General features: G+C 56.6%; 2 protein-coding genes across 2 annotated transcripts in view; one reads left to right on the top strand and one right to left on the bottom strand.

Moving 5' to 3' along the window:
* Positions 1-720: 720 nt before the first annotated feature.
* LOC119095573 (nuclear receptor coactivator 5) lies at positions 721-14,386 on the bottom strand. Its single transcript, XM_037218423.1, has 11 exons — positions 14,286-14,386; positions 12,434-12,581; positions 11,803-11,910; positions 10,466-10,610; positions 8,872-8,967; positions 8,242-8,358; positions 7,310-7,400; positions 6,491-6,602; positions 4,751-4,919; positions 2,498-2,592; positions 721-1,807 (listed from the first exon to the last, which is right to left on the bottom strand). Exons 2-11 carry the CDS (start codon positions 12,561-12,563, stop codon positions 1,365-1,367), a joined length of 1,506 nt encoding a protein of 501 aa, XP_037074318.1. The 5' UTR covers positions 12,564-12,581; positions 14,286-14,386; the 3' UTR covers positions 721-1,364.
* A 119-nt stretch (positions 14,387-14,505) lies between these two features.
* Positions 14,506-18,534, top strand: part of LOC119094951 (uncharacterized) — a 22,772-nt gene continuing 18,743 nt past the window's right edge. The window contains exons 1-6 of the mRNA XM_037217863.1: positions 14,506-14,786; positions 15,773-15,980; positions 16,664-16,755; positions 17,240-17,413; positions 17,875-18,085; positions 18,488-18,532. Of these exons, the coding sequence (XP_037073758.1) occupies positions 14,669-14,786; positions 15,773-15,980; positions 16,664-16,755; positions 17,240-17,413; positions 17,875-18,085; positions 18,488-18,532 (848 nt within the window). The 5' untranslated portion in view covers positions 14,506-14,668. The remainder of the gene's footprint in view (positions 14,787-15,772; positions 15,981-16,663; positions 16,756-17,239; positions 17,414-17,874; positions 18,086-18,487; positions 18,533-18,534) is intronic.

The raw sequence follows: 18,534 nt of genomic DNA, 5'->3' as shown, positions 1-18,534 counted from the left end.
GGTTCAAACAAATAGTCAAGAAAATCGTTTAACTCATAGCAGTGGGTCAATATCGCGGGACAATGAATGCTGCCCAAGCTCTCAAATGCCGAATAATGAGTCTCTAACTTTTATTGCGCTTGCCTCCTTGGTACTCTTTATATAATGTAGACTGTTCGTGTTGTAGTTGTAGCCTCTTGCACACAGGGCAGCCGGACTGAGGTGCAGTCTGCCAGTTTCACGAAACGGAATATAAATGTACGATGTCATGCACCAGGTGTACCCCTTTCACGCGAAAACGACCCCATGCGGGGCGTATTCACTTGCCGCAAGGCGAAACAAAATGGAAAATAGGATGACCGGGCGGAGACCACGCGAAAGAATCGACAGAAACGAGAGCAAGTTCCTCGCCATAGTTTTCAAAGCATTCGTACCGTGGTAGAGATTGATAGAAAATGCTTGTTTTGTTTGCATACTGGAATAAGTTGCAAGTCATCTTCATGCGGTTATTCCGGTACTCCATGCAGGTTTCCTGGAAAGCTTCACCGTTGGGCTCTTTTCTTGCCAGCCCAGCAAGAACTCATGAAGCACTTTTGTACACCCCAAAATACATCATCTAGTCAATTAGCATAACTTCCCGAACTTGAATTCTTGCTCATTTCTCCACATTTTGTTTTGGAAGGCGTTGGGTTAAATATACAAAGGGTATCAGTTTGTTTTTATACTCACTTAAAGAAAATCTGTCACTAAGATTCGGTGTTATTCCAGAGGCATGAAACAGCACAAAATGCACATTAAGGTCTACGACATATCTGCAAATGTGACGAGTGCCGAAAAAGGTTTACCGTGGCTTGGATAAGAATACACGCCCCCACGACATTGACAGCACTAGCCAATTTGGCCAGATGCCAATTCCACAAATCCGCCGGCTCATAATTACTGATATAATGGCGGAGGGCACTTAAAACCATGGATGGACCTACACTGCCGGCGACTCATGCATTCCAAGGCTCTCTCTTCCGCGGCGGGGCATGCAATCAATAAAAAATAGTCCCGACGCAAAACACACAGCCTACATTAACTAATCAATACCCCAAAATCGCAGCCGACACCGGCTCCGACCACGCGAAGAAACCGCACTGAAAAACACTCAGCGCGCAAACCCGACCGACAACTACGCAACCGCAGCGCGCGCATTGAAATGACGCCAACCACACGCCAAACACGCGGTTCGCCACCTTACCGATAGGTGGCACTAGCGCAGTCTGATCGCGGCGCACGCATGAACTCGCAGTTCCGAGGGTCGCCGGCAGATGACGCAATCGTTCCGCGACCACGAAAGCGCGCGGCGGCGATGCCCGGGGGCTACATCCCCCTACCTTGCACTAGTAGTGCTGGTTGGCATAAGCGCCGAAAAGGGGATTGGCTGGTGCCTGACCAAGACTGCTGGCACGAGCGGCGTACCACGGCTGCTGCTGCTGTTGCTGCTGCTGCTGTTGTTGCTGCTGCTGTTGTTGTTGCTGCTGCTGCTGCTGCTGTTGGCGCTCGCCACCGGCCTCCATGCCCTTGAGCAGGTTGGGGCCGCTGGTGATGAGCGAGTCGATGGCCAGCTTGACGCTGGACATGGCGGCGCCGCTGCCGGCCGTTTCGGCGCCCCAGCTCTGCGGCGCAGCCGCCACCACCGGCGCCGGCACCGGCACGGTCACCGTCACCGGCGCCGAGCCCACCGCCAGCGTCGACTGATGCTGCGTCTTGTACGCCTGCATCATCGTCAGGATCTTCTGCTGCAGGTCTAGCTGCTGCTGCGACGGCGCCGCCACTGAGACAACTGCGGCGGGGGCGGAGGCAAGGACGGAGGCGAGGGCGGGGCGGGGGAGGGGGGGGGGTCAACGTTGTGTCGGCAGAATGCGACATCTCTCGACCTGACACGCCCTCTTCCAGCCCCTCCCAACTCAGTCGAGCTGATTCATAGTCGCCACGCGACCACCACGGTCCTGAACAACATCGACGAAGCCATCAACAGTGCAGTAAATGTTTGCTATATAACGTTAACACTACAGAGCAAACGGCACGCGATTCTCGACCGTATTTAGAATGCGTGCATTCGCATGGTTTGAGGTGGCTGCTATGTCGACCAGCGAAAACGACAGAGGCCACCAAAGAGGGACCTAATCACGGCCACGTCTACGCACCAGCCCGCGATAATACGCACATGTATTTTCACGCATGGTCCGAACTTACAGTAAAATACACACACAGAGAAGTGATACTAAAAACCGAGCTCCATGTCATCAAACCGTGCTGATAGCGACACAGGGACAGCAACGGGAAGCCACATTCTTCACCACTATGTGCAGTTTCCGTTTCCCTTCCCGACTCTGCCCCAGCACCACGAGGCCTTCCATCACCCCCCCCCCCCCCCCCCAACCCGGGTCTCTGGAGAAGGCTGCGGGCTCGAGACAGCAGGATCTGTCCCCCCACTTACCCACCCACCCCCCCTCACCACAGCAGCACTCACCGGGGGCCGGCACAGGCTTGGGCGCGGGCGCCGGTGTCAAAGTCAAACTGGACTTGTCCGGCTTGAGCTGGTGGTCGCGCTTCTCCTCCAAATACCTTCCGCAGGGCTGGCGGTTAGCGGCAGGGCGGGTCGGCAGCGGGGGCGAGACGACAGCGGCGGCGGCGGGGCGGGCGGGGGTCGCAGACGGCACTGACCAGCACGCAAACATACACAAACACACGCATGCACGCACGCTCCCACGCTCCCACGCACGCGCACATCTACACGCACGCGCCATCCACACGCGCACGCACACACAAACACACACACACACAAACACGCAAGCTTCACAAACAGGCACACACAAACTGAAGGAAACCGCGCGCACGAACGGTTTGTGTTAGTCATGCACGTTTCTGTTTTTCTTCTGTGTTTGTGATATGTTTTCTGCGCTGTCGGCGCAGCGGGCGTCACAGACAACTGATGTCGTACCTGTCACACTCATCGCAGCCCATCTAAATCACCAGAATGCCACAACGGCTCCGTACCAACCATGCACAAATCACAGCAAAAATATGTAACGATAATGATTGCCAACATACGAACCGGTGCTCAATGAAACGGCACGCCTCACTCCGACAAGTTTTGGTACTCTCATTTGGTCAGTGGGAGTTCACAAATGTGTGGGTTCACAAATGTGCAACCACAGGATGTACTCCGCGCCCATGGCTTTGTAAAAAGCTAGATTACTGCGCCGGGTTTTTGGCTTCGCTTACATCGCGCTAGCCTATAATACGAAGGTCTCACAAACATTCTTGACCCTTCTCAAACAGCAGCAGAAAGTTGCAAGGGAGATATCGATGACAGTTTCAAATGGTGGCAAGTGACCAAATAACTACCGCAATAGTGTTCGAAAACCCGAAAGAAACACGCGTCTCAAAAGAAAACATGACGCCTTTGCAAGCAAAACAAGAAACCGCACACAAGGCGAACTCTGAGAAACGACGACGTCTCCGCAAACAACAGGGCAACCGCCTCAAGACGCGCGAAGGACGCGAGATCAGCCCCGCGCGAGAACAAGCGAGAAGACACGCCAGGCACGGGGAAGAGAAGCCTCCGGCGAGTGGCGTCTCGCCCGGGCGGGGCCCGCCGCGCAGAGAAAGTCGACCCGGCAGTTACGGCCGCCAGGGGCGCCACCGTCGAGCCTGGGCCCCTAACTTTCGGGCGCGGCGGGGCGCTCCAGAGCGCGCCGAAACAGGCGCTGCAGCGCCGCGGTAAAGAAACGGCAACCGCACGCGGCGCGAACCGCGTCTAACAGCGGAACAACAACGTCAGAAAGTCAGGCAGGAATGTGTGCAGTGCCGAACCTTTGTTAGTCGGATACTCACATCGCCTATGTGGCCCAAAACAAGCAGCGGCGCGACGTCTTTTACAGATATATACACAACATGTGCGCCAAGAAAGGCTGCAAAGCCCGCGAGCTGGGTAGTCGCGACACTAAAATGCCTACGGCGGCGCCTAAATATAAATTCCCGCTCCTGCTTCTGGCGGTCCGTGTCATGTGTCCAAGGAAGGACGCATCACAGCCATAGAAACCCAAAACAGAACACACGAGGAAAATCGACATCAATCATCAGCGCCACCCAGACAACCACCACCGCAAAAGGGACATCAAAACGCGAAGCGGGACGATGCTGTAAACAATACAAACGCGCGAGAGCGCAAACATCTGCATTGCACAAACGACAAAACAAGGCAGATGTACGGCTAAAACGACGCGCAAAACGCAGCTGTCCGTGCGCTTAAAAAACGTCAGCTGACGCGAAAATAACCGCACATCCAACGACCTTCAAAGGCGCGCATGTCCGAGAAACCGACAGAAGGTGCGCGCACACGCCGCAAGATTCGGAGGCGCGGACTGGGGCGGGGAGGATTTCCAGACTTGAGGTGAGTGGTAGGCGGGCGCGGGTGGGCGGGCACAGCAGCAGGGGGCCGGGTCGGTCTCCATGGCGCAGGAGGCACGGAGGGGCGTCACAGTAGTCATAAGCTAGACGCACAGCAGCAGATCTCAAGCCACACGCTTCCCAGAACGTCCAGCTATGTCCTTTCGCGGCTGACCTCCGCCTACCGTGACATCTCCCGATCCTGCTCCCGTCATCTGACGTCATCTGATGACGTCATCTGATGACGTCATCTGATGACGCCCAGATGTGAGACCCCAATCCTGACGCCATCCGTCGGCCGGGCCGGTCCACCGACCGCTCCACCCCTCACCTGATCAGTCGGTTATACTCCATGGCGGTGAGCGGCCGGTTCTCCCGCACGAAGTCCAGCAGGTTGATGATGCCTTGCGGCGGCGCCTTGTCCTTGTTGGAGAGCATGTAGGCCTCGAAGTTGCGCGCCACCAGGTTCATGGCGTCGTCCAGCGGCATGTTCCGGTGCTCTGGGGCAAGCGAGGACGTCCTGACACACCCCGGGGACAGCCGGAGGGCGGGCACGGGGGATGACGAGGGACGTACAGGAACGACCGCCGGCCCACACCCAGCCGGGAACCCAGGGCAGCGAGGATCGCCACAGGCAGCCGAAGGGCAGCCAGAGGACGGCCAGAGAACACGGAAGAACGGAACTGCAGTGCGTTGAGGACATCAACAGACAAGTACCGATCCCGGTTGGAGTCAGGCGGACAGCCAGAGGAGCCGGAGGAGTCCGTGGACGGCCAGAGAAGCCCGTGGACAGCCAGAGGAGCCAGAGGAGTACGTGGACAGCCGGAGGAGTCAGAGGAGTCCGTGGACGGCCAGAAGAACCAGAGGACAGCCATATGAGTCATTTCGACGACCAGAGGAGTCGGAACAGCGTTCAAATATTGAGCCCTTTTGGGTGGCAGGATGTCAATACTTATTCATGCTATTACACCCCGGCTGGGGGCTCACTGTCTGTTGCCCCCCCCCCCCTCCCCCCTTCCTAAAACATCGGTCAACCAGCATCAAACCGGACGGTGGTCCAACCAGCATCTAAGTGCCTCAGACGTGGCAGCGGGGCCGGACAGGTCAGATGTCGGGATTCGGGGCCAAGGGGCAGCGGATTAGCGCCAACGAGTTGCGTGCGGAAGCCGCTGGAAAGCCAGCATTCTGGCAGCATATGTTAATATTTACATCCTGCACACCTTACTGAATGAATGTTGAAATATCGAGGGGAGGACAGTCAGAGGAGTCATTTGGACAGCCATAGGAGTCATTTGGACTGTCAGATGAGTCATTTGGACGGTCAAATGAGTCAGATAAAAGTTAGAGGAGTAAGGGGGCAGCCAGAATGAGTCACTTGGGAACCCAGAGCAGCCAGACCACAGCCAGAAGGGTCAGAAATCAGCCAGAGGGCAACTGAATGTCAGGGACTTCGTAGGCACGGCTGGGGCCATCCATAAACACAGTGTCTACCTTCGAACGCAGAAAAAACGCGGAAAGCACAAGCCTGCTGGTGGCTGGAGCAAGCGACATCCAATTCAGGCAGACCACATGGTGAATAGTTGCGTTTGGCAAAGCTAACACCTCCGCAGCACCAGTCAGCCCCTACACCACAGCAAACGCAGCCTGAAACACTCCCACTGCACCGGGCAGGAGCTCTGACCAGACCACACTGGACGGGGCCAAATCCAATGAACCGGATCGTTACTGACACATGGTCTAGCCGATCTGACCGAATCGAACCACACTTAATGACACCAGGCCAGACAACCAGATCAAGGTATGACCACACCAGCCCTAAACAAGGCAAAACTAAGCTAAGCTAAGCAAACTAATCTAAACTAAGCAACGCCAAGCTATGCTGAGTAAAGCGAAGCTAGGCTAAGCTGATCTGACCCGACCCGACCCGACCCCGCCGGTCTGACCCCGCCGAGCCAGGTCCCACAACGCCGGTCTGATCTCGCCGAGGCAGGTCCCACCACGCCGGTCTGACCCCGCCGAGGCAGGTCCCACCACGCCTGACCCAATCGACGGCCGGCGGCCGGTGCCTCACCCTGCGGCGGGTTGCCGTGCATGATGTTGAGCGAGACGGAGCGGTGCTGCTCGTTGGTCGGGTGGATCACCACGGCGTAGAGCGTGCCGCGGCTCACGATCTGGTCCAGCACCTGGCCGGCGGGACACACACACACGCACAGTCAGACGGTCAGGGGCGGCGGCGGGCGGCGCAGGGCACGGGACAGCCGACGGGCCTCGGCGGCGCCCGGCTGATGGGTCACGGGAAACGTGACCTCACTAACGGGTCACGAGAAGGTGTGACCTCACTAGCAGGTCACGGGTAGGCGTGACCTCACTAACGGGTCACGAGGTGTGACCTCACTAGCAGGTCACGGGTAGGCGTGACCTCACTGACAGGTCACGGGGAGGCTTGACCTCAATGACAGGTCACGGGTAGGCGTGACCTCACTGACATGTCACGGGGAGACGTTGCTCAGCTTCGGCGTCGTTTTCGTTGTTCAGGAGGGGGTGCACCAGACCACGGCCACGAGTCGACCCCCCAACTTCAGCCAACAGCACCAATGGCGTCAAATCAGGCACACGGTGAATACAGTGGGAACCGAAAGGGATCGCAGCGATCCCAAGCAGCCACGCGCCTTGCCCTCTTCCGATTGACACGACCCTCACGACCAGGGGCGTAACGGCCGAGTGGTTCTTGTCTTAGTCTCCCGCGTAGGGAGGGGAGGTCGAACTCCGGTGACGTCATGGCCCCTTAGTGCTAATGACCTCTGCAGTCGCTGACGCTGTACAAAAGGGTGCCCGACGACGCACGTCGCAATCCCTCGTTGTAAAAAGAGAGCGCTCGCAGTCGCCTTACGTGGTTGATGGGCGCGCCCGACCGCGGGAACAGCATGTCGACAGCGAGGCCGATGACCTTGAGCCTGTCCTCGACCTCCTCGGCGTACGGCCTGCGGCAGACGGCGGCGCGCATCGGTCGGTGCGAACGGGCGCCGGGTACGGTCAAGATCGCGGCGGGTCACCCGGTCGAGACCTGACCGCCGGCGGCGCCAGCAGAGGCGGAGGTGGCGACCCCGCCTGTCGTGCCGCCGCTCCCGCAGCGCAGTGCGGCGGGACCCCTCGCCACGCGGTCCGACCCCCGTGGTGACAGGCAGCGAGCGAGGCCAGGCGCTCCGCGCAGGACCCGACACGGCTCGGGTCCCCTCAGCTTAGTAACCAGTAAGCAGTGTTCCTTACAGTCCCCTCACGAACTCCACACAGCGTACCGACGACAGGACCGTCACATCACCCCGGCGATGGAAAAGCGGCCTGTAAACGGACGTCCGCCACCCGGGAAAGTCACTCGCCAGTCGCCACTCGTCTGCTCTGCATGTCACACACCGTTTCATGTCTCCTGTCGAACTATATTAACCGGAGAATTTACGTGATTGTTAATACAGCCACCACTCATTTTCGGGTTTGCATATGACAACAGGTGGTGACACGATATACCACGGTGAAAAATCCCCGTCGGCATACTGCAGGCAAATAAAAAAAATCGGTATCTCTCAACGTTTTTCCACATCCAAGCTATTTACTTTCATGCCCCGACTCCGAGCATTGTGCACTCTGAACTCTTACAGAATATTTTATAGATACATCTATCATCACTGCAAGACAAAGCCAAACAAACCCAACGCCGCAGCAGCCAGCGCCCCACCAACCCACACTGGCGACACGCCGCCAGACTTCCCCCTCACCCTCCCACCCCTCCCCCTCGGTCGACCCGGACCGCCGAGCTTCGGCGCTCACCTGTTCTTCCTGTCGAGCACGACGATCTCGCAGTCGTTGGCGCGGTCGTGCTCGACGGCGGCGGGGCGCGGGTGGGTGAGGTATCCGGGAGCCGGCGGCCGGCCGCCCTCCTCGTACCTGTCGGTCGCGCGCCGGCGGCCGGGTCACCGCCAGGTGTCGGCTCAGCGGCCCGCCATCCACGTGCCCTCGTGCTGCCGTGCTCGCGTGCTCGCGGCGCGGCGTGGTTCAAAAGCGCCCGGTGTCTTTTTGAGATGGATGCGAGTGCTGTCGCCTTACCGACAGCGGAATGTTGCCACCCGGCTCCATATTAAGCAAGTTGGGTACTTCTGCGCGCGAAGTGGTGACCGTCGCTTCAGTTACATCACACCAAAATGTAATTATGAACTAGCCGTTTCATGGCATCAAAACACGACTTCTCCGTTCCCCTCGCGCCTTTTACCGAAACCCCAACTATATCATGTTGCACTGCGCGACTCACGTCTCCCTCAAACACACGTCCCAGCGACTTCCTACACACGCGGCGCCCACTCCTTCTGCCCTAGCGGAGCGACAGAGCCTCCGCAGCTGACAGCGTCGGGACGTCCCAAAGACCGCGCGACGGCTCCCCTCGCCTGCGACACGCTCACTCACCCGCCGGTGGGCGCGCGGTAGCGGTGGTACGGGTCGTAGCCGTCGTCCCTGAAGCGGTCCATCGGCGGCGGCAGGTCCCGGTCGTCCGCCTCGAACCTGCCGGGCCAGACCGAGTCACCGCCGCGGCCGCACCGTGGCTGGGGTGGGGGGAGGGGGGGGGGGGGGTGGAAGTGGGGTGGAGGGTGAGTGGGGAGCGGCAGTCCGGACTCCACGCCGCGGCGTATGGTGCCCACCAGTTAGCGATCTGTTCCCACTCACTTGCACACCGTCTGACAGGCATCGACGACGGGGCAGCTGCGGTCCTTTTCCCAGCAGCTGAGACTGTCATTTGATTGATGCGCGATTCCTTTTGCACCTACAGTGATCTGATAGTTGATGCAGCAAGGAAAACGCCTTCATTGGGAGCCCGGAAGAGGCAGCGTGGGGCCCCAGCACGCCAGCGCAAGCGCGCACTTTATGATGACACGCGGGTTTCAACCGAGCAATGCGCAAGCGCTGCCAGGCAAAGACACAATCGTATCAGTCGGGCGTTGGTGAGAAACGGCTGTGCGTGGTATTGTCTTCGCACGGCCGATGACTCGGACTCAGTACCGTACGACAGCCAGCTGTCGTAACTGCGGAGCTCAGGTCGTCTCCTACCTACGGTATCAGCAGCTGTCGTACTTGCGGTATCAGCAGCCGTCGTATCTGCGGTGTTAGCAGCTGTCATACCTGCGGTGTCAGCTGCTGTCATACCTGCGGTGTCAGCTGCTGTTGTACATGTGGTGGTCAGCTGTGTCGTACCAGTGGTGTTAGTTGCTATCGTACCTGCGATGTCAGTAGCTGTCGTACCTGCGGTGTCAGTTGCTGTCGTATCTGCGGTCTCAGTAGCTGTCGCACCTGCGGTGTCAGTTGCTGTCGTATCTACGGTGCCAGTTGTTGTCGTACCTGCGGTGTCAGTTGCTGTCGTATCTGCGGTCTTGGTAGCTGTCGCAACTGCGGTATCGATTGCTATCGTACCTGCGGTGTCAGTAGCTGTCGTATCTGCGGTGTTAGCTGCTGTCGTACCTCTGGTGGTAAGCTGTGTTGTACCAGTAGTGTCAGTTGCTGTCGTACATGTGAGCAGCTGTAGTACCTGCGTTGTCAGCTGTTTTCATACCTACACTGGTCAGTTGTGTCGTACCTGCGCGGCCGCGGGCCCAGCTCCTGCCAGTGGTCAGCTGTGTCGTACCTGCGCGGCCGCGGGCCCAGCTCCTGCCAGTGGTCAGCTGTGTCGTACCTGCGCGGCCGCGGGCCCAGCTCCTGCCAGTGGTCAGTTGTGTCGTACCTGCGCGGCCGCGGGCCCAGCTCCTGCCAGTGGTCAGTTGTGTCGTACCTGCGCGGCCGCGGGCCCAGCTCCTGCCAGTGGTCAGCTGTGCCGTACCTGCGCGGCCGCGGGCCCAGCTCCTGCCAGTGTTCAGCTGTGTCGTACCTGCGCGGCCGCGGGTCCAGCTCCTGCCAGTGGTCAGTTGTGTCGTACCTGCGCGGCCGCGGGCCCAGCTCCTGCCAGTGGTCAGCTGTGTCGTACCTGCGCGGCCGCGGGCCCAGCTCCTGCCAGTGGTCAGTTGTGTCGTACCTGCGCGGCCGCGGGCCCAGCTCCTGCCAGTGGTCACGGTCGTCGCGGCGTCGCTTGCGGCTGAACTCGTCGTCCAGGGGCGGCCCCAGCTCGGGCGGGCCGGGCCGCGGCCCGCTGGCGTTACTCTTGACGGCCGGCTTCAGGACTGCGGCGGACCGGAGCGTCACAGCCGGCACGCGGACACGTCACTGTCGTCCACGCCGCACGGCCAGAGGAGCGATCAGAGTCAGGGGTGGTGACGGTGGCGGTCGGGTGTCAGAGGTGGTGACGGCAGCGGTCGGGTGTCAGAGGTGGTGACGGTAGCGGTCGGGTGTCAGAAGTGGTGACGGTAGCGGTCGGGTGTCAGAGGTGGTGACGGTAGCGGTCGGGTGTCAGAGGTGGCGGCGGTAGCGGTCGGGTGTCAGAGGTGGTGACGGCAGCGGTCGGGTGTCAGAAGTGGTGACGGCAGCGGTCGGGTGTCAGAAGTGGTGGCGGCAGCAGTCGGGTGTCAGAGGTGGTGACGGTAACGGTCGGGTGTCAGAAGTGGTGACGGTAGCGGTCGGGTGTCAGAAGTGGTGACGGTAGCGGTCGGGTGTCAGAAGTGGTGACGGCAGCAGTCGGGTGTCAGAAGTGGTGACGGCAGCAGTCGGGTGTCAGAGGTGGTGACGGTAACGGTCGGGTGTCAGAAGTGGTGACGGTAACGGTCGGGTGTCAGAGGTGGTGACGGTAGCGGTCGGGTGTCAGAGGTGGTGACGGCAGCGGTCGGGTGTCAGAGGTGGTGACGGTAACAGTCGGGTGTCAGAAGTGGTGACGGTAACGGTCGGGTGTCAGAGGTGGTGACGGTAGCGATCAGTGTCAGAGGTGGCGACCGTTATATTCTCGCTCCTTTAAAAAGGTGGTGTACTTAATGTCACTTAAACTGTCTGTTAAAAACCGGATTCAAGGTGCAAACAGCTTTCCTGGTAGAGCAAAGCTGTAGGACTTTAGGGAGGGACGTGATCCAGGGAGGGAGAAGGGGCACGAGGGGACACCCGTCCCGAGCCAGTAGATTTCCACCAGATACTGGGTTATTTCGAAGGAACTCTGTCCACATTGGCAAGAGTTCAAAGAAAATATGGCATAGAAAATGGGGAGTGACAATGAAATCATTGTGGCACCGGCCTGTGATAAAATGGCCCAAGCAAAAAAAACAAAACAAAACAAAACAAAAAAGTCGAGAGCTCGTACCGCATAACAGAAGGCTCGTAGGAACAATGCTACGAGGCTGTTAGCTCGAGGGTAGATAACTGGCGTCGATTTGGAAGCAGGAGCCAATGGCGTTTTTCAGCGCCGCCTTTCGGGGCCGTTACGATACTCACATAGTACACGACCCTTAAGTTTCCGGTCCGTCTTTTCACTCATGGCTTTCTGCGCATCTTCAGGACGGGTGAACTGTACAAAGCCGTAGCCGCGGAAAATGGTGACAGCTGAAACAGAGCACGTCATTTGTGATATCGAACACAGCACATAACGTCGACATCAATTACCAACCCGAAACAACACCATTCCACGACCTTAAACGTGTCTAAATCACCAAACACATCACCCGTATGATACCTGCGTTAGTATAATGTGGGGTCGCCATTGTGAATATGGGACCTACGGCTCGCGCTCTGCAGGATGGAGAACCCGCAGCAAGATGTCTGCATTTCTCCGATGATGAGACGGTCCCCAGGGACGAGCGTGTAGAAACTTAAACAACCATAGTCCATCATGTGCCAGCACTGCCAAGCCTCAGTTTGTTGGGCAGATTTATAATCTCACATTTTGCACTTGCTGCTGCCTTGTACTTTGCACTTACATGTGCTCTGTGATGTGACGCATTCACGCATATACGATGCTACACATCCAATGTGAACTAGAACAAGTGCAATAACCATGACTGGTTCAAGCTGATTACAACAGTACCTTGTTCAAAACCCTGCATAAAAACACAAATGTGACACATACCTAACACTTTGCCAATCTTTTCGAAATGCTGCTCCACATCGCTGGGGGTGATTTCGGCGTTTAGGTTGCCGACATAGATCCGACAGTCGGCAGTGGCCGGGTCACTGGTCAGCCGTCCGGTTCCCGACATGTCGCTGGTGATGGCGCCCTGCCGACCCACACACGTGTCACGAGATCCCACATATCAGTGTTGGAAGCATCACCTAGGCTGAGGCACTGGCCACCCATACACTATGTCCTTGGGATAGTGTCAAAGCAGGTTGAATTGATGACAGGAAGTAAAAAAAAAATAAGAGGCCCATCTGGAATGAGACTTTCAGAAATTTCACTGGATCACAGGCCAGATTCTGGCATATGGCCTTTAAGTGCTTAACCTGATCTGAGGCACAAAGGACATGATGAATTAAATTACAGAATAAGGTTTGTGGTGGAAAAACTATGCAGGATAAATGATGTTATGACAAGTTTGCACACTATAATGGTTGCATGAGCTCCTTCATTTTCCAGACATGACTTGGTGATAAGCCACAGCTTGCAGTCAATGCTGAACTGACCAAGGACAACATCCTCTCATCTGTGACACTGAGCTGATGGAACAGACCACATGCTTGTCTGGAGACTGGGGCTGATGGGAGGCACAACTGGGGCCACACATTCAGCACTGGGACTGCTTCCACTGCTCTGTGAGATATCTGTCCAATGGCAGAATGTTGCACAAAATTGCAGGCATGTGTCCTTGTTTTTAAAGGCAGGTTTTCAGCCAAAAACTATATGCAGGCAGGAACCACTGGATGAATTATATCCACAAACCCTGATAACTAATGACTCATATGCCAGCATCCATGACATATTGTGGGCAGTTTCACAAAATGGGTGACAAAGATAACCTTGAGATTTTGGTAACTGGATGTCATGTTCACTGAGGGGATGTGCTGAGCCTCTAAAACTGAGTATGTAGCAGTACCAGATGCCACCATTTCCTTTTCTGGAGGCTTGCAGCAGCCTTGGTTCCACTCCATGCTGGTGTGGTTTCTACCTCAATTTTCTTGACCCCTGCCACATGTCACAATGCGCTCTATCACCAACAATGCTCTCTTTATATTTTGCAGATCTTTATCTTTATCAGTATCTTTAAGCAGAGAGCTGGTCATCAAACCACTTAAAAGGTAGCCTGCACAGGTGCAAAGCCCAGAAACTGCAATTTACTGCCTGATTTATCAGATTACCAACCAGCCACTGGTCATGCTCATTGACCTGATATTGTTCGGCTGTTAGGTGACGCAGCATGGCACACATAAATGGTCCAAAATGCCCATGACAATGGAGTTGCTGCAGTGTGTTGGTGGGATCAGGGTTTTCACAGGCTTCACTGTCCATGGATGCTTGTCCAAAGGGCACCCTTATAGAACATTTAATAGCATTTTGTCTAAAAACATGGATGCCTGCAGCTTGGGCATGGGGCAATTGATATTGGCCTGCACATCACCTTAGCTCAACTATCATCTAAATGCTTGGGCAATGATCTTGTTACATTGATGTTTCAAAAATAATTTGTGTATTGAGGCAAATATATCTATTTACTTTGAAGTTCCCAACCACTAAAAGTTGTCAAGCTTATATCCCTTCTACAATGTTGAGAGCACTGTAAAAATATGCAGGTGAGGCACATTCATTATGTCCCTGGCATCCTCTATACTGTACGTCGCGCCCAACAGACACGCTCTTACATGTAACAATAACACCGGTGACCGCCAAACGACCCTAGACACAAAAAGCGACGATACAAGTCCATACACGGTGGTGTAAAATAAAGAAACTGGCCGTGATATGGAAGGGGCAATATGCCTCTTACCTGTGCGCAAAAAAAAACAAGATAAACGCAGTAACTAAGACGGTGCCCCTCTCCTCCCAATTGTTGCTCTAGCACGCTTCTGCAAACAGCCGCGTCGTAGCCGCGAGCTTCACAAACGGTAACCTCACAGTTTCTGGCGCAGTTGTGCCGTAAACAGCGCAACTGGTGTTTACGAAAGAAGGTTGCCCGTCCACTACATGCATCGGGGGCATCGGGGAGTTGAAGGGTCGGGTCTGGACAATGCATGGGTAAAAAGCAAACCAAAGAAAACAAGCCCGGGTAAAGCGCTCAAGAAATACATAGCTAATAAATTCATCTACCATCTTGACTCAGATTATGATGCACCTAGCAGGCATTGAGACTGACAGTTGGAGCGATGAGGCATGGTGAGGGGCTGGTGGGCACCAAGCATGAACGGTATTTTCAGCTGGCTTGTCCGGTCTAGGAATAAGTCATGCGTGCAACCTCATCTAGATGTTGAAGATGATGAGATGTTGTACAGTAAGTATTGCTATTCAATAGTATTCTTTCCCAAACTTGATAGCCTAATGTTTTGAAGCTATATTCTACTTCGGTCATATGTTTTGTTGAAAAGCTATGCTTCCTCTTTAGGTACGTGGAGTATATTAGTTTTTCAGATTTGATGGCTTATGGTTAAAATTTCTTTTGAGGGTGAGGGATTGCTATTTTGCAACAGATAACAACACTAACAATGCAGTTAGATATTTGGAATGCCTAGCAAACATCTGAGAAACTCCTTTAATATTCAGCATATGGGGGTCCCTTGGTTTACAGAGTGAAAGGGAAATGTCAGAAGCTTATGAAATTGCATGCTGTTAGATGGTTGAAAGGCAGTTTTCTCCTTGTCCTGACATGCTGTCAAAGCATGGCATTCAAATATCCAGTGTTCAAGCATTCATCCCTCTGCCACCCATACTGCAAAAGCTCATGTGTCTGTGGCACCACCTGCCTGAGAATGATCACATGGAAAACTGTATCTGCTTTGACATCTTACTTTCTCCCTGTTCATAACCATGGACCACTTAAGTTTGGATGCCATATGAAATTAGTGGTGATCTTAAGCCTGTGTCTGTCTTATCAGCTCATTGCCTCAGCAGGCAAGCCACAAGCAGTTTGTTGACTTCCATGAGTTCTGAGTGCCATGTGTTGCTGCCAAAGACTATGCGCCAGTGTAGTACATGGCAGACTTATGGGCCACCTCAGGCTTTGGGTTCCAGGAAAGCATTTCTGCTCCCTAGTGATCTGGAATACCCCTGCAATCCCGAACACTGGCAAGGCTAAGAACTATGTGGAACATACAAGTTGTGCTGTAGAATACTGTGTTTCAGAGTGTAAGGGGGTGGTTAATGTTGTGTTCAAAACTCACTCACCTCACCCAACAAGCAAAATACTCCCAGCCCCTACCCTCACCAACACTCTCCAACTCCCTACTCACCTGACTACCTAACTAACACTCTGTGACGCAGGCAAGAACAACGTGTGCGTGCACCCGGCCGGTGGTGGTGGTGGGACGGGTGTCGGGCCGCCTCACCACACGCCCGGCTACCTGACGGTCACCGCGCAGCCGGACGCCCAGCTCGGCCACACCCTGCTGCTCAGCTGGCGACCAAACCAGCTGATGACGCGCACTGGTGGCCGGCCCTGGTCGCGCAGCGTCTCAGAGAACGCCACACGGTAGGCGGGCTCCGAGACGGTGGTGTGTTGGACGGGTTCCGAGACGGTGGTATGGTTTGACGGGATCGAGACGGTGGTGTGGTGGGCGGGCTCCGGGATGGTGGTGTGGTGGACGGGCTCCGAGACAGTGGTGTGGTTTGACGGGATCGAGACGGTGATGGGTGGGCGGGTTTCGAGACAGTGGTGTGGTGGGCGGGCTCCAAGGCAAAAACACGGTGGGCGGGCTCCCAAACCGTAACACGTTTGTCCGGTTTCGAGACGACGACGCCCGGCGAACGAGGTCTGAGACGTCGGGAAGGTGTTGAATTTCCGAGGTGGCGTGTGGGGATATGTACGTCTTGAGGCTGCAGCACTTTAGGGGAGTCCGAGACAATGTGATGGTGAGATGCCTGTCAGCAAATACCACATGGTTTTTGATCCACAGAAGCCAGTGATTGTTGTCTGTGCAGGGAATCGGACTGGAGCTTTTCTGTCCGATGAGAGGCACGTTATCCACTCGAAACACCTTCCGTCACGGTGGAATGACCCGGGAACGACGGGAAAGCCCTCGAAGCAACGCGCGTCACAGTACCGGTCTCAACTGCATGCAGCGTACCACGACTGAGGGTAGGGCAGCCACGCCCCGTGACCTCGGTGACCCCGCCCGGGCTTCCGCTCACTCGGCCCCGGCCGCCGTTCCGCAGAGACGCGCGTCTTGCCGTCCGCGGTGACGTCACACTCCTGAGCGACGCTGATGACGTCAGACCGCCGCGGGAGTGGAGCGGGGCCTCGGCGGGTGAGTAACGTCATGCTAAGGTACGGGGAAATCGGGGTTTAGTGCGTCATCGCCTGGTGCTGATGTCACGAAAGTTGTACCGCGACGTTACACTTGATGAGTGGGGCAGTGTTGCATATTAAACTGCTTGAAACAGATTTTGGCACTTTTCTGTCTGAATTCCATCAGCGATGCTATATCTCTTCGCTGATGTTAGGGCGTTTTGCACCCTGTGATCTGTGCGTGTGCTGCTTCCGCTTATCGAGGCTTAGTCCGAGAAAAAAATCCGTTAGAGGGGCATCGAACAGACTGTTACCATGTGTATGTTTGTCATGATATCTGATGCAACTTTGGACGTATCCCTGCTCACTCAAATTAACGACTCAAAAAATCTCAAACTGCTTTGTTGACGCGCCACTGAGCGAGACAAAATTGAAATGTAATGAAAAATATTGCATTTTTTATTGCACGTCTTAACCGCAGAACGGCACATCTTTCACGGCAGGCCAGTGGAAGCCGGACAGCGCTGCGGCCGTGTCCGCAGCGTCATCGCCGGCTGGCCGGCTGGAGCTGCCCGCGGCGGAGGAGGAGGTGCGGCGCCTCTCCACCCAGTCGGCGCCGCCCTCGCCCCGCTCCGGCATCGCCCCCGACGTGCCGGCCGTGCTCACGGCCGATCTCGGTACGCCCGGCCGTGCTCTGCCGTTCTCTGCCGTGCTCGGTCGTGCTCTGCCGCGCTCTGCCGTGCTCGGTTGCGCTCGGCCGTGCCGGGACGTGCCCAGTCGCGCCGCGCGGGGTGTAGGCTGGGGTGGTCTGTCGCCGTCCCACTGGCTGGTGGTGGGTCGGTCAGGGGTCGGTTCTGGCGGCGGGCGGGTCGGGACTTGCGCTGGGTGGGGTGTGTGCACCTGGGCGCGGTCGGTGTGGGACGGGGCCGTACCTGGCGTGGGTGGTGCGACTTTGATGTCGTCTGACCAGCGACTTTACACCAGCAGACAAGTCCAAGCTGGACTGGTCAGTCTCGTCAGCGTGGCTGGGCTGGAGCTCAGCTGTTCGTCTGGCTGTCTGCCTGTGGCGTGCTGTCCTTCGCGCCGTCCCGCCGTCTCCTCACGTCCCCCCCCCCCCCCCCCCCCCCGGCGCCGACAGGTCGGACGCGCTCGGTGCGCGTGTTCCTGACGCCGGACGACCCCGGCTGCGGCCAGCTGGTGCTGTGCTCGCGCCAGTCGCGCTACCGCATCCTGCACTTCCACCACGGCGGCCTGCGCCGGCTGGTGACGCTGTTCGAGCGCTGGAGCCACCTGCTGGGCGGTGGCGGCGCCGGCGACGACGGCGGCTGTCTGCTATTCTCCGTCTGCAGGTCGGCGTGGGGTTGAGGTCGGGCGGTGTGAGGGCGTAGACGGGTGGTCGGGCGTGGGGAGCGGTGCTGACGGGGTGTCGGCCGCGTACAACCGCTCTCTGCGAGTCTGTCGGTGCAGCAGATATGACTAGCGACGGTCTGCACGTGATGGGTGTGGTCTGTTTTGTGCGGGTGTCAGTTTACTGTCGACGTCGGGAGCTCACCCTGTTTTGCAGTGAACTCGCTGGTCGGTGCGTTGTCGATATATCGTGGGTTCAGTCTGCTCTGTGTTTGATTAGCTGGCCATTGTGATGCCACATGTCGTGGGTTTCGCCTGTTTTCTGCGAGAGGCACTCGTCGTTGTGCATTCGTGTCGGGGTCAGTGTGACCTCCGCCAACTGTAAGCGCCCCCTGCCGCCACAGTCCGCTGGTGGAGGAGGGCGAGCAGCACCCGGAGGAGGGTCTCCAGC

Source organism: Pollicipes pollicipes, unplaced genomic scaffold, assembly GCF_011947565.3.
Source record: "Pollicipes pollicipes isolate AB1234 unplaced genomic scaffold, Ppol_2.1 Scaffold_4219;HRSCAF=4965_pilon_pilon_pilon, whole genome shotgun sequence".
Lineage (NCBI taxonomy): Eukaryota > Metazoa > Arthropoda > Thecostraca > Pollicipedomorpha > Pollicipedidae > Pollicipes > Pollicipes pollicipes.
The sequence above is the reverse complement of the archived record's forward strand: the minus strand, read 5'-3'. Positions and strand labels throughout refer to the sequence as shown.